This window comes from Phoenix dactylifera, chromosome 3, assembly GCF_051530095.1.
Source record: "Phoenix dactylifera cultivar Ajwa chromosome 3, Ajwa_hap1_PhDact_Kaust_v1.1, whole genome shotgun sequence".
Classification (NCBI taxonomy): Eukaryota; Viridiplantae; Streptophyta; class Magnoliopsida; order Arecales; family Arecaceae; genus Phoenix; species Phoenix dactylifera.
In genome coordinates, this window is record NC_143192.1 from 34,612,501 (window position 1) to 34,628,461 (window position 15,961).

Below are 15,961 nucleotides of genomic sequence, written 5' to 3' on the forward strand. Positions count from 1 at the left end.
CTAACAGCAATATTGCAGGTGTTGTAATCACTGCTGGTTTATAGTGTTAAAATTAATGCTCTAACAAAGCTATTTACACTTGACCCCAAAAATTTAAAAGGCATCAATTAGCCACTAAAGTTTTAAATTATTTCAATATAGCCCAATCATATATTTCCATTATAAAATATTATCACGTGAGGGTCACCTGATAACTTGTATGTCGATGTCGTAAAATTTTAGAACTGTCATTCGCACTAACTCAGCAAGGGGCTCTTGTCATGGCGAGAATTGAAAGAAAGAGAAAGGAGAGTCACCTGGACAGTGTGCTTTGAGATCTGTGCAAGTGGATGAATGATAAATGATAGAGTACTTTGAGATCTATGCAAACGGACGAATGACAGAAGATGGTACGCTTTGAGATCTGTGCAAGCGGAAGAATGAAAGAGGATGGAGCGCTTTGAGATATATGCAGGTAATAGATGATAAAGAATTGAGTACTTTGAGAACTATGTAGACACCTAGGTGATAGAGGATGGAGTGCCTTAAGATTTGTGCGAATGGATGAATGATACAAGATGGAGCTCTTTGAATCAATGCAAGTGGATGGATGATAGAGGATGAGTGCTTTGAGATTTGTGTAGGTAGATAGATGATATAGGATGGCGTGATTTAAGATATATGCAGGAGGATGTATGATAGAGAGTAGACCATTTTAAAAATCTGTGCAGGCAATGAATAGCCGAGGATAGGGCACTTTGCAATCTGTACAGGCGAATGGATGACAGAAGATATAGTATTTTGAGTCTATACAAGGGGATAAATGATAACGGATGGAGCACTTTGAGACCGCATGAAAACCACGATCCATGTACTTTTGGTTTTTTTCACTCCATTGACAGTGTCGAGATTTAGATGGACAAATGAGCCATTTTACAACGAAAATGAGGTTTTGGTGGCTAATTAAATATTTTTTAATTTTTGAAATCTAAGTGCAACGGCTCAAACTTGAAGGGGTGTTTTTGTAATTTTCTTTTTCTCCATGCATATTAGATTTATTCTATTGTCCCAGTGTGAACTGCAACACATCATCTTGCTTTGAGCCTTATGGTAGAAACACCCCAACCTACATTCCAGGCACAAACCGTTGCTTGAAGCCACGCGTTCAAAATCTGTGTCTAAAACGAGGTTATTCTGGAACATGCATTTTCTCGAGGAGGAAATTAAACCAGGTTGTTAGAATCTAACTGTGTACTTGGGGCCTATTTGGAGAAACCCTTGCCGGATCTAAACAAAGAGGGTTATCGTGGGGGATTGCAGGGCCCGATCCCAACCTCTCAGGTGTTTTTTAATTTAATCCTATAATTAATCTGAAACTTTATCTTGTTGTAGATCATGATCAGCTAAAGGCCCGGGGCAGCTGATGATAGTTGGGTTTCATGCTAACGAGGTGTAGACTTTGCCTGAAGAACATCATCAGGACTTTGAACCATTAACCAAGACAACAGCATGGCACTGCCGGAATGTGAAAGATACATCAATGATCCTCCTCCACAGTCAGAAACATAGCTTTTGTTCTTCCTTATTCTTTAAAACATTTTGCTTTGCAGTGTTTTCAAAGAAGTCACTAACAGCTGCATTTGGAAGAGTGACAATTTTTTTTCCTTTTTTCTTTTTTTTGGGGGGGGCGGGCTGAGGTGGATGAATCATGGATGCATCCAACAAAGTCAAAAAGAAAAATGTTACTTAACTGGATTGGCACAATAGCATTATCCTCCCACAAAACTCCTCTTGAATGAGTTACCATATAAGACCCAATTTGCAACTCCATTTGCCTCTCAATACACATGAGTGGCCTAAAACTAGAGAACTTTCGCACATCCTCTATATATTTTTTCTTGTCTTCGTCATACCTTAAATAGGATCGTTGGGGCCAGATTTTTCGGCATTAGCTTCTTGGACTTCTCCTTGTAAGCAATCAACCAGGCGAGCGGTCAAAGAAGGCTTTTATCTCACGTGGTCCTTTTTTTTTTTTTGATACAATCTCACGTACTCTTTAAACATTCAATCTCACGTGGTCCTTTTATTAGCTCAATCCTAGTTCTCCAGAATCAATTTCTAACGTATTGTGAGAAAGGGCGTCAGGCGCCTTGTTCCCTTGTAACAGATGCAACATTGTCTGCATCAATAGCAGTAAAGCGCCAATAATCCTGCAGAACAAAGTTCTCTTTTTTTTTGTTCCATTAGAACCGAGTTCCTCAACTGCAGATTTCTTTGGCATCAACAATCCTCTATAATAGAAGAGTCGATCGGTAACAGCAAAAGATTGCTTGAGAGGAAAACAAAAGGTGTCCCCTGAGGTTGACACTTAACACACTTCTTTAAGTTGATGGTAAATGCTCATGCGACCAGTCCATGCTTCTGTCACCTTAAATCATGCCAGTATATAGTAAGTGATAATTTTATCATTCCATGTGTCATAAAATATTATTCTGCAGGCCTGATGGTGACACAACAATAAAAAAGATTGTGCATAAACTGGTTTATCCAGTAACCGTGTATCGAGTTGATAAATCTCTCCATTATTAAAAGCTGGAAGGTTCATAGACTGCGAAATACCATTTAGCCATAAGCCACTCTCCATCTAGCTTCCTGATGCTCTATAACTCATATATGTAACCGGAAAAGTAAAAAAAAGAAAACGTAGCATTTGGAATGTCAAAAACTTTGATCATATCTGCAGGGCTGCGTTAACATGTTTGATAAGAAACTCCGCAGATATATCCTTCAAGGAGGGGATGTTAGCGAGCCAGCTGCTCTAGAGATTTCCATGATGATTCGAGCCGCAACAGATGCAGCTTCTCAACAAAACGCTCCAGAGCTTCTGCCTCTTCCACAGGAGCTAAGGCCATGCAGATGCTGAGTTCCTGGACAGCTTCTGCGTACCTCCTGAAGCACTCAGTCAGAAAGCTCTAGGAAGCACCGGTAACAGCGGAAGTTACAAAGGCACCAGGAATTACCTGCCGTAGTATAAAAGCATGCCATGATCTCTCCTCAGAGTCCAATTATCTGGCTTCAGAATCAACAGTCTCTCTGCAGCCATAGCAGCCAATCTACAATTTCAGGAAATGACAGGATTAGCAGCTAAAAACTGGACCAAAATCATCTCCAACCCAAATCTACTTTTATTAGTACTAGTATGTTTCCCCTAACAGGCACCAAAAAAGTAGCATAGAGTAGCAACTTACAGTTAATAGCAATAGTAGCACTCTTCTCAAAAGTAGCAATAGTAACATGCATAAGAACAGAATTGGTAACAAGTATAGCGAGATGATAAAAAATTCTGGAACAAACCTCTGAAAAAGTTCAAAGGTTACAAGCCTCTAAGTACCACAATTAATTTTTATTTTTCCAGGGACCTAGTAATAACCCAAATGACTTGTTTATTAAGCACATCATTAAACTATGCTCTTAACTATAATTGGAATGATTTTTAAGCATTATCTAAGTAGTGAACCAACCAAACTCTTCAAAATATGAAGACACAAAAAATAGATATCTTTCACATGCTTTATTGCTTCATGGGATTCAACAGGTTGAAGATTTCTAAGTTTCAAAACAGTTCTGGCAATTTCTGGAGACCTCGTGGTCAATCTCAAAAAATAATAATAATAATAATAATAATAATAGAGAGAGGAAAAAGCCAGCCAGCATAACTATTTGAGGCTTGAAAGGAGAGAGAGAGAGAGAGAGAGAGAGAGAGAGAGGGGGGGGGGGGGGGGGGGGGTGTTGGGGGGGAACTTATGAGAGCTGATATTTATGAGAACAAGGTGTTATTTCCAGTAGAATAGTTGCTATCTAAATTCTAATATTGTTCCAACCTTAAACAACTGGAAACTTCCACAAAAGATTCTCATAAATTTTGTCACCTTTTTCTCTTGACTTAAATATCAGCTCAGCTAGCGTTTTGGCAAAATAGCTTCATGTAATACAAGAGAATAGTCTCATTCCTAAACACTCTGAAAACATATTTTCATTTTGCAATGATCCAGTTTGGACAAAAGCACTAAAACAAAATGAAGCCAGAATGCTTAAAAATTACGCTCAAATTTCTGGTACTCGTCAGTAACAAGAACAGACATTTTGAATATGTTGTTAGGTATTCAAAATAGAAGAGCTAGAAGAATTAAGCAATGCTAGTTTTCACACAGATGATTGCACCCTTAGCCTGATCAAATTAGTCCCATTGTGCCTTTTTCAATTTTCCACATTGAATAACAAGTTTACGAAAACATTGTAGCAATATGTCTATATGATCTCTCTTTTCTGCAATCAAATATGTACTCTTATATCCTTCATGCAGGCAGTTGTGATTTTCTTTGTTTTGAAAATTTAAGCTATGTTGGAAACTAATTCAACCCATACATTAGGAAATTTATATCACTGGTTATGGTGTGCGTGCAAATGCAGAAGGCAAAGCTGTGGAATACTGCATCCTAGATGGTGAAAGTCCAATAGCCAAAAGCATCACTAGCTTGTGCCGTGACCCAAGCAAAATGGGGCACATTTGAATTTTATGTGAATCAACAGGGACCACCTTGCTAAACATCCTCAGTTATGGCTGCTAAAGATTTTCATGTGATAATTTAACTAAATTCTAAGTTTGAAAAGACTCAAATTAATTAACTCATTTTCAGAAAAAATTGGTTATTTTGAGCATTGACAAAATGATACAGCTGGAGAATTTTTAGGATTAGAGTTTGGCTGGGGTAAATAGGTAAGTAGGTAAATAGATAGACAGATAAAGAGAGAGAGAGAGGGACAGACAGAGAGCACAATAGGAAGACTGGTATGGAATCTTAGTGCTGCTTACAAAGACCGAGTAAGTAGAAACCTAATTAGGGGTATAATGGGACTTCAATAGTTCGGATATATTACCACTTGATATAGTGTTACACTAATATCTTGATCTGATACTAGCCATCTGAACTAAAGAAAAATATATGCAATAGACAGGAAATACACCATACAGAAGATATAATTTAAATGTTTCTGTAAAAGGCTACTAGAAGAGGAAAAAGGTGAGAAAATGGTAACAGTAAATGATAAAGGGGACTGTGAGGACAACAGATTATGCAGAAAGAAAACTCATTCTTATACCTTAAAGTTGGAACGCAACAGGCCATGGTAGAGATGTGGATTTTATAGGAGTTCTACATACAACTATGAGACGGAAAAGAAAGCACAGGTGATACAGGAACCACAAACCCTAGAGGATCTTAAACAAAACAATAAGATACACAAAAGGTTTCTTGAAGAACAAATTAAGAAAAAAACAATAAACAGTGTGCTCTTAGTTGAATGTTAAAAATGTCCACAAGAATATATAACTAACATATAGAACAAATAAGCATATCAATCATGTAAATCGATGGCAGTTTGTGGGGAGAGTCATCTTATGCGTATAAATTGTTGCAACAAAGACATGCAGGTACCTGAAAATTAAAAAATAAAAATATGCAACCATCTTTTCCACAAAAAAAGGTTGCATTATCAGGATTCAAGATGTTAGTGCTGCTCATACTTGACACATAATCGAGGCTTTAAATACAGGTACTGGACCTTGTACCATTTTTTGCTAGAAAGGTATGGTTCCAGGTATCGACACAAGGTACAGGATTGTGTCTCATACCAACGCTATCAGAAACTTGCTGGAAGTGTATGGTACCATTCGTGCTGTCCAGTTGCAGAAAACCTTGCATGTAATGATACCTAGGAGAAAAAGTGCAATGATTGTAAACTATAAATATACCTTAGCTCCAGCGGCCGCAGCAAAGGATTTTTTGAACTTCCGATCTTGCTAGCTTTCTCATTCACAGCATAAACTGGTCGTAGTGGGGAAGTCAGCATCAGCCCAGGGTTCGTCCTTGATGCTCGTTTCCAGTGAAGCCTCTATTTATAAGCTTAGAAGTCAGATTGGAAGCAAATAATGGAGAAATAGAAGATAAAGATATTTTATAATCATATATACACAAGTGCATAATGCTATATCGCTTGTAACTTACAATCATATTAGCTAAAGCAATCCCAATAATCTCTCTATTACTTGCAATATCAAGCCCCAAAAGTGATTTACTGTCCAAGTCCGAAGCCTTTGATCTAGGATCCTCCACACATCTGCCATTAATTATGGCCAGCAAACTTTGTCCTGAAGAAGCTCTAAAAAGTTCCTATGAAAAAAGAAAGAATAATCATTGGTCTCCAGCAAATCATGGCAGTATGAACTTTATCATCAAATGTCAGGACTGGGGTAATCAGCTAATGATGAAAGGCATAGCAGCAGCAGCAACAGCAGCAACAACAATAATAATAATAATTGCATGAAATCCAGGGTAAGATAGCAAAAAGTAATTTAACAAACTATTAGCGATCAAATGAGTCATAAAGTGTATGTGTTTATAAAGGTAACAACAAGGAAGCAAAAGATTTTGCGTCTTTCATAATTATGCACATCCATTCATGTACAGGAATACAAAGAAACAACAGTTGGAAAATAACATACCTGAGGGTTCTCTGTCTGGGGCCAAATCAAAAATTCTTCTCCAACTCGTGAACCCACTATACTAACACCAAGTCTTCGACAGACTTCAATGTAAATGATGCTAATCATGATAGCTGCCAATATATATATGAATCAGGGGAAAGTGAGATTTTCGAGACTTAAATCTTACTTAAAAATAGAAGGCATTACCACTGCCACATCCAGAGCTAAGTACAGTGTGCATGTATGACAGCTTCGAATCTACTAGCACAGGAAATCTTTTGAAGCCTCTAATTCCAAAAAGAACTGTGTTTACAGCCTCTAAAATCTCCATCAAATGGCAGCCTATATCTCTTGAAATTAACTCTGCTTCCACTTCTCTTGCTATTATATCCAATTCATTTAACCACCCATGTATGCTCTTGCCAGCTAAAAAAATTTCATGCACATCATTCAATTCCAGATGGGATTTGTATGGTAACGTAGCATCATTCCTTTCATTTCTGAGAGAATGTGCATCCATATCTTGATTAGAAGTCAATACAGCTTCATCTTCAGCAGCAACAAGTAACAAAGCCTGCAATATTTTTAATAGATAGAGTTTCACATGAGTAATTATAAGCAGAAAAAAGAATAAATCACAATTATGCATGATACAAGCTATTTATAAAATATTTGTAACGAGCATATGGGCTTAAACCTAGCTAATCATTCGGGGTGTTTGGATTTCGATCTACAATCATCCACGGAATGTTTCACTATATGGAATTAAGAGATACTTGGTACCATGTGTTGGATGGAGTACACCTATAGTTCTTCAGCTGGGTCTGGAATCTCCAGCTGCATCCATGTAGGAAACATTGCAATCCATTTCAAAGCTGTTTTGTGATGCCAAAAATCTTAAGATTGTGGGATCAACACTTCTCGAATTTACCTGCTTCTCTCTTCCTCCACCTCCTCTTGGAGGCTGAATAAAAAAAAAATTATTTATCCTTTCCAGTTTCCACACAAATATCAATGGATGGAAAGATGACACGCAGACACTCCCCAAGGTAAATGCAGAAGGTGTTATGCCATAAAGTCGGCAAATTACAAATCAAAAAGATGTATCACCACTTTTTTCAGTCATGTAATTTGTCCTGATGGCATCAATATCCCACTACCATCCAATGCACATCATCTTTGGACCTTGTACCTCAGAAGTAGTTCATTGGCATATGATATATTTTTAAAGCGGAGTCCAACAGATATTACATGGTGGCAGAAGTTGATACAGAAACGACAATGGAAAATTTTGGATTGTCAAATATTATGGCTTTGAGCGGCACAAGAAGATGCTGCATCAACCATCAGGTGACGCATGCATGCATTTCGATGGAAGCAAAAAAATAGCAAAATACACTAAGGAAACATGAAATCAAACTAATCACATGCCTCAATAATTCTTTTCATTGGCCTGCCAATTCTGTAATAGTGGCATCAGATACTTCAGGCAAGCTTTAGTATAGGAGGACCCTGTCTGGACATCAGCTTTCCTTATCTCCATAGTATCATTCACATGGGTGGAAAAGAGCATGAAGAGGAGGATGGAAAAGAAAGAATTTGGCTGGATCAAGAGAAGCTGTCGGACTCAAAATCCCTAGATTTAGGACCACTCACCCTTTAAGTGGATCGAACTATCCCAGAAAATCCAAGGGATTCTCGGACAAGTGGTTTTGTCCCGATCTCACAAACTTCTCCTGAGCAGACAAATGAATTGGGTGTTTGCATGCCATTCTAATGCGCAACTTCAAAACAGTCATACGAGACAAAACATACAAGATCGTATGTCTGCAAGGTGTGTGGTTATAAATTTACGGGTGCTTGGAAACATGTTGGTTTTCGTAGTAGTGAAGGGCTCAGAAGAATAGTTTATGAAAAGCCAGCAGATCTTAGGGATTGGTTTCTGCTAATGGATGGTTACTAAGACACCCAAAAAAACAAAAAAAAAGAAAGAAATTAGCAAATCGCATACCAGGAGGTAAGAGGGAAACAAGAAGGATGACCAAAAAGAACAACAACAAAAGGTTCCCAATTGAATGACGCCCCAAAAACACGAGCAGCCTCTGGACACTAGTATAATCCTTCACACTGTTCAGCAAGATCAAATTATGGGCATAGCTAAACAACCCAGACTCCTGATGAACACTAACAAAATCTATTGAAAGCAGAAGCAGCGCCCCTTCGAAAACGACCAGAAAACAACGGTGACCTAAATTTTTTCCATTACAAAATAGGGAAAATTCCCATATGATGGAAGTAGATTATGACGATGATAATAACATAAAGGTATCATTCCAGAGAAGCGGGAATTTATCCGAATACACGAGATACGATACCTTGGCAAGAGAGATATCCTTATCATCCGTCCTAAAAGAGATCTCCTGGGCGAATTTATCCCTAGCCATCTTCGCTACCATCTACATCCACAGAGCACACAGAGAGGGACCCATCAATCGATCAATCAATCAATCAAGCAAGCAAGCAAGCAAATAGATATATATATAGAAGGAGAAGGAAACGAGAGGATTAGGGAGAAGGGATGGATGGATGGACATGCAAAAGTCTCAAACCAGAAGTAAACTCGAGACCTCGAGGTTGCCGTCGGTTTGGGAGGAGCAGCTGCCGTCGCTGGTCAGGCCGCCGCAGAGAGCCGTTGGAGTGGGACCCCCACGCACCGCCGCCGTCTTGCTCTTCGTCAGACGCCGCCAGCATCCCCATGAGCGGACAAACGGGCTTTTTCATGCAGCCCCGATTAATCAATTAATTATTGACGAGGAAGAAGAGAGGAGAACGTTGGGCGGTGAATTATGACTTGTGAATACCTGGGCGTGAAGCGACCCCAGCAGCGGGTGGGGCCCCCGGTCGATGGCAGTAAGAGCGTCATGGCCAACGCCCTCGGAGGCGATCGGATTGGATTGGATGGCAAAAGAATAGAAAGAGGAGTGATTCCGGGAGGGAAGGAGACAGAGGTATCACGCGGGACGGAGGAGGAGGAGGAGGAGGAGGGTAATGAAGGAGGGGTTGGCACCTGGCGCCGCGTAAACGGGCGCCGACGAGGGAGAGGGGGAGGGGGAGGGTTTAAAAGGGGAGAGGAAGGGGACGAGAGAAGGGGCACCACCGTACATAGGTACTCGACGGTGATGATGCGGATGATGACAGGCCTCCACTTGGCGCCACCACCGGCTATGACATTTACTTAGTGCTCTCTCTCTCTCTCCCTCGCACTGCCGCCGCTCTGCTCCCTTTTCAAGGCTCTTGCTAGATTTTGTTTGATTCTGCTGGCCTTGCTTATATATCACTCGGCCCTCTTTTATTTATATTTTTAAATATTTTTTTAAATTAAAAATAAACTATATTTATATCTAATAATTTGATAAATTTGTGTCTGGTCTCCCGACCTTTAATTTTATCCAACATTGTAGCCTATAATATTAGTAAAATTCTAACATTAAATAGATAAAAAATTGAAAAAAAAGCAAAATAAGCTTGAACGGCATAACAATTTTTTGAGAGTATAAAAAAAAATTGTGCATTCCCTCCCTACTCGAGAACAATTTTGATTTTTCACATAAAATATAGATTTTATCTAAATATAGGTTTACGAATTATTGAATAAAAATATAATAAATATAAATCTCAAAAGGAGTTTTATAATTTTCTTATATTTTTTTTGATTTTTTAGCTTTTGAAATTAAATTATTGCATGACATTAAGTGCGTGAGATAAAAAAGAAAATAGGAAAAGGCCGGATGCCTGGTATTTTGCTCGTGGTCAATTAATTCTTATAAAAGAATAACAAAAGTCTCTATGCTAAAATTTTTGTCATTAATATTATGATTAATAATACATAAAATATATTTTTATTTTATAAAATTATTTTTTAAATATAATATAGTAGTTTAATAAATTACAATAAATTAAATATTTCAGCACTTTAATAAAAATTAGAAGAAAGATTAGCATGGTACAATGGAATTTTTGTAAGCTTTATGCCTATCAATTATTTTCTAAAATAACGTTTCATCTTGCCCCATGACCTACTAAATCCCAATAAGAGAATTTTCTCAGCTATCCAGCCTGCCCGCCCAATTTCTAATTTGGCCTCGCTAAGCAGAATAAATATACATGACTTTGTTAAACACATTAAACAGTTTAATTAAAGAAAGAAAGAGAAACTATTTTTTTCTCCAGTGCAATGTCCAAATGGGAAATAAATGACAGAACTAAGTTTAAGAGAAATAAAATTGAAAAATATTACCAATCATCACAAGCAAAAAGCTAGGCAAAACACCACCAGATTTCCGGTAGCAATCAATATTGCATTAAAACTAAAACGAGAAAATAATCATCAAAAGGCTCGGAAAGCTCCTCCTGTTCCTACTTTTTAGGCCTTATCTCGATTCCTTGGATGATGAGTCCACTCTTATTATTATAATTATACATTTGTGTCATGGTCATCTCCAATTCGCCAACTTCAGCCTCACCGTTCCGGAGCTGTCCCATCTTCCATCTCCATCCAACCATCTTCCCGTGCCCGAGGGGTTCTGAAACCACCGACCCTAGTGCCGAGATGGCTCATGAAGTGCCGATAGCTGCCTCTGCCCCTGCGTGTATATGTATCGGGTTCATCAGGTCGTAGACAACGGTTTGCTTGGAGACATGGGCTCCCAGTTTTACTGTTGTCTTCTTTATGATGGGGAAAGCCAAGACTGCATGAACGATCGCTTACTTCGAAGTAACTTGAAACTCAGCTAAGGAGCCCACGTAACTTGAACAACACCTGAGAACCTTGAAGAGGAGAAAATTACTTGTAATACCTAGGCCCTTTTAGAGCCTGATTACAAACCGGGCAAGATCCATTTGACCAGCCAAAAAAGCATACTTCGGCCTAAAGAAAAAAAATTGACGCATGCCATGCATGTGCCGGGAGGAAAGAGACTTCTGATCAGAGTCTTCTTCCTCCCCTGAAATCATCGGACGGAATCAGACTTCGGGTTGGATTCTGGTCGTGGCCGAGCCTATTTAGAGGCCCTTTTGGTCCCTCTTTCACTCCACCGGAGGTCCAACTTTGATCAGAGCTCCCTGCCAGAGAATTTCTTCGAATCCTTCTCCGAATGCCAATCGCCTTCGCACCGTCTCCACGACCAATCGTCGTCAAAAAACCAGTAAGGACCCTGCCACCATCGAGCTACTCCTCTCCTCTTTCTTCCAGACCTTTTGAAACGTCGATTCCAGCCGATGATCATCAGAATTTGGCCGAGAAGGGCAACCACCTATTTTTCTCTGTTTTTGAAAACCGACCCTATTTTTTTCCTATTCCAGCTGCCTCCTAAGCTAGCGCTTGTCGCTAGAGGCTTTTCTTGCTCCCCCACAGTGGCTAGAAGTTGTGGCCAGAGCTTCAGCCACTAGGATATGTTGGATCGATAGTTTAGGCGGTCAGAACCCTATTTGTTTTCTCTTTTCTTTTTATTTCAGCCGCCTCAGCTGTTGATGTTCATCACCAGAACCTTCGCCCCTAACAGATGCCGAAGCTCCAGTCGTCAACAAGCCGATTGGTGCTTGGATTTGATTGGATTAAAGATCGCTTCTTTCCATATTTTTGGGTTAAATTCAGCTGACCACCACTGCCGGCTACTCTCCACTGCCGCCACCTCTACTGTCTATCGCCTCGCCGGACCATCATGGTTAGCCACCGGTCAAAGCCTCCTTCATCATCTATTTTAACAAGAAAAAAAGAAAGAAAGAAGAATAAGAAGAGGAGGAGAGAGAGAGCTATATTTTTTCTTATTTCTCTCTCTTTCTTCTTTGTCATCTCCCTTTCTCTCTCTTATGTTTCTCTCTTCCCCATCCTTTCTCTCTCTATTCATCTCTCTCTACATGAACTGGGGCTCAATAGAGGGTCCTAGGTATTTACTTTGTGGACTCCATAATGGCCCAAATAGGAGATACGTGACTAGCTTAATTGTGACCATTCAACAATCCTGATTGTTGTTGGATTCCACTAGATATGGCCATCCTGGATCACTATAAGTTACATGTATTTTGATTTGATCTTTGATTGAATAGAATGGACTTGACTAGACCGATTTGATTGTTGGCCAGGACTTGTGAGAGGGAGAATAGAAAAGTGGTTGATTGGCTATCCAAAACCTCTCTCAAGAGATTAGAAAGACCGAGCGGCCAATGACTAGAACGTATGGAAGTATTGGAGGAAAAAAGTGTTTAAAATTTGTTATGTTATAGAAAAGGGAAAGAAGAAAAAAAAAAACTCGCATTTACAGCGGAACTGAGGGGGTCTACCAATCATGGCCATCCATATATAGTTTGATGGCTGAGATGAATATGTCATCCATATTTTATGCGGGGCCTATTCCATCATGATTGCCGTGCCGTATACGGATGGCCTTGATAGACAATCTTAGACTGTTCACATTTGGTGTGGTGGATTCATGTGAACCTTGTGCGAACTGCTTTATGAAAAAGAATCCAAGCTTCTAGCCCTCCTACTATGGAGAATGAGATCTTTTTTTCAAAACTATTCTTAAGTTATCAAAATTTATGAATAAAGTATTTTTTTAATTAAGGATATATAGTAGATATTTGTACATAACTTTTTCAATAAAATAAATGCTCATCTGGAATATATTACTTTTTTATGGTTAAGCAAACATACCAAAACTATTTTTTCAAAAATTAGCTTCTTAAAAAAAAATATTCTGATAAGAAAAAATTATTTTCACGAATCAAACGAGTCCTCTGTGGTGAAGTAATTATGGATATATATAGCACCCACGAGCTTCAAAGAGGACCCATCAACACCCGTTCATTCTAGGGATGGTAGTCAGACATGTTTTTTTTTAGATATTTGACCCATTTAGAATCCCAATAGGACTCATTTGGCAAAAACTTATAGGGTTTGAAATTTAAAATTAAAACTTTTTAGGATTTGGGACATGTTTGGGATTTGCCTCTCAGATACATGCTACTTGAACCCGATTACATATATATATATATATATATATATATATATATATATATATATATATATATATATATATATATATATATATATATATATATTGTGAGGGGACTTAACCCCAAATCTCAAGGATATCTTACCTCTACCAAAACTCATTTGTATTTAGATTATCTGCCAAAATTTTTATACCCAATTTTAGTTGATATTATTCCCCCTTTTTTAATTTTTTCTTGTAATTTCGGGTCGGTTATCCGACCCAACCTGAATAACTTGATTCGAATAAAGATTTATCAGGCGGCTTTGGGTACCCAACGGATTTACTATTTTTCGATGGAATGGGTTTTAGGATTTTTAAGCAAATTTTTAATCAAGTTTGGGATGAGCACAAATAGTCAAATTTTAAACAGGTTCGGATATAGGGCAACTTTTGCGGGTACATAACCCATGCCATTCGTATTTCATTCTTGGGTTTGTGAGGTCCCATTCCCCTCATAGAAGACCTGTAGTCCTATTAGCACCATTCTTTTGAGGGTTCGTGATTTGATCTTGCTGTTTGTTCTTTAGCTCAAGTGATCGGTGATTGGTACATCTAATGGTTCCTCCATGTCCTTCTATTTTAGAGATTTTTGAATTCTCCGGTCTGCTTTTCTTTGAAACTGGACTCTATTTTCTTATATTTGGGAGCGGATGCTAGTCATAGCTATGGATTCATGCCTATACGAGAGATTATTGTGAAATATTGCTTTGTAAGCAAACAATGGGCATGATTAGGGATCTGTTTTGGTTTAAGATAGATTTAAGAGGCCGAACGTATACACAATTAGGGTTTGTTTTTTGTAAATAAAAAAAATTCTCAGAGAATACTAATTTCGAGTAGCTTTTGATTCTGATGTTTCTTCTTTAATTTATCCATTTGATAGCTTTTCGTTATCTTCTTTAATCATGCGTTAAGGGATGAAGTTAATGTAAACGAGATTTTAGAAGCTCTTTTGGAATCGGGTCCATGGTACAAACTAAAGGAGATACTTCAGGGATAAGATGGCCTCAATAACAAAACTACTGTGCCACGAAGAACCCATCCAAACAATTATCGACCGTCGCCATGGTTGTAATAGTTCTTCTATTTGCCCCAGTCTATCCGATATTAATTTATCTAGTATTAAAATAACAGCAGTGATAGTTCTCATTATCTAAACACCTGTTGATGATAATATGAACAAAACAATGGGTCTCTTTGCATGCTAATATAATGGCTGTTTTTGTTGAACCATGCCTTGTTGCACCCCTGATGCAGTCCTAGCTTTTCTTTTTTTTCTTGGAGAGGAGTTCAGTTACCGAATTTGATATGCTTCTTGATTCTTATGCTCATAGATGTTAATTGATGCAGCTGTTATCATAACGAGGGGCTTCGAATTTGAAATGGAAGAAGGCAATTCTGAGTGTGATATCTACTCGCCTCGTGACGTGTGCCGGTGGTCGGCGCGTCCACCACCTTCTTGTCCGCAGCAATGTCGGATGTCTGTCTTGTAATGGATTTCTCTGCAGGATGCTGTCCTTTGCTCAGGATGAGGTTGCTTCGGTTTGTGAATGGATTCCTCTGCCCAATTCCAGGCCTGTGCCTTCTTTCCCAAAACTTCTCGACTTGATGGTTGGTTTGGTCAAAATTTCCTCTCATTGGAGTGGGCTGAATGGGGTACTGCTTTTGGTACGGATTTACATGCCTCATTCCAAAATCCCCCCAATTTGTTCATGTTTGTGATATTGCCGCGTAACATGGCGCTGCCTCTTTCATTTAAGCCTAGAAGTTCTTGGTGCTTTTCTAATTTTATTGTTGAAGTTGTTTATTTTTTGTTGTACTGGATATATTATCATCGTATATTCTGGATTGGAGATTGGTAATGTCAAACCCTGAACTCGAAGCGCACTCTGAACTTAGACCGTAACAACGCCGAATACTTGCAGAGCGGATCATGCAAGCATGCAAAGCTACAGATCAAGTCATAATAATCTCAAAGTAATAATATTAATAATTCTTCAGTCCTCGAAAACCAATTTAATCAAGACAAAATCATTCTCATAATTAATTGTTCTAAAGTGACATAAGTCAAAATATGCTAACTAATTCAAATCAAATACAATGTTCTAACTAAACTAAGCTAAACTCGAACTTCAATAATTTTGAATATCTTCAGAATATCTAGCGCACCCCCTAAGTCCTGGGCAATCATGATTTAGGATTGAAAAATAGATAAAGAAAAAATAATAAGCTATACTAGCCTAGTAAGCAGCATAGCACCAAAAAAGTGGAGTCTAAGCATGCTAAATAAATAAGTAATTAAAGAGCATAATACTGACCAAGAATAAATCAGTTTTCAAATAATACATATATCACTTCTGAAATTTATTATTATTTTCATAAA

General features: G+C 38.4%; 1 protein-coding gene across 4 annotated transcripts; it reads right to left on the minus strand.

Moving 5' to 3' along the window:
- Positions 1 to 2,486: 2,486 nt before the first annotated feature.
- LOC103721313 (uncharacterized) lies at positions 2,487 to 9,848 on the minus strand. Of its 4 annotated transcripts, none has more exons than XM_088718099.2 (9): positions 9,385 to 9,848; positions 9,151 to 9,295; positions 8,899 to 8,979; positions 6,731 to 7,097; positions 6,542 to 6,654; positions 6,045 to 6,209; positions 5,792 to 5,931; positions 3,000 to 3,092; positions 2,487 to 2,917 (listed from the first exon to the last, which is right to left on the minus strand). In XM_088718099.2, exons 1-9 carry the CDS (start codon positions 9,444 to 9,446, stop codon positions 2,842 to 2,844), a joined length of 1,242 nt encoding a protein of 413 aa, XP_088574225.2. In that variant the 5' UTR covers positions 9,447 to 9,848; the 3' UTR covers positions 2,487 to 2,841. The 4 variants fall into 4 exon arrangements, with proteins under 4 accessions (XP_088574225.2, XP_008809694.4, XP_008809693.4 ...); XM_008811472.6 differs by having other exon boundaries at positions 2,487 to 2,928; XM_008811471.6 differs by having other exon boundaries at positions 2,487 to 2,928; positions 9,133 to 9,295; positions 9,385 to 9,822.
- Positions 9,849 to 15,961: the final 6,113 nt, after the last annotated feature.

Excerpts from the sequence above, each read along its gene's own strand:
- LOC103721313 (XM_008811471.6), bottom strand. The coding sequence starts at position 9,446 with ATGACGCTCTTACTGCCATCGACCGGGGGCCCCACCCGCTGCTGGGGT. Across the intron at positions 7,098-8,898 it reads AGGATATCTCTCTTGCCAAG|GCTTTGTTACTTGTTGCTGC; the intron begins GTATCGTATCTC and ends AAAATATTGCAG. Across the intron at positions 3,093-5,791 it reads CTGCGGCCGCTGGAGCTAAG|ATTGGCTGCTATGGCTGCAG; the intron begins GTATATTTATAG and ends CTGAAATTGTAG.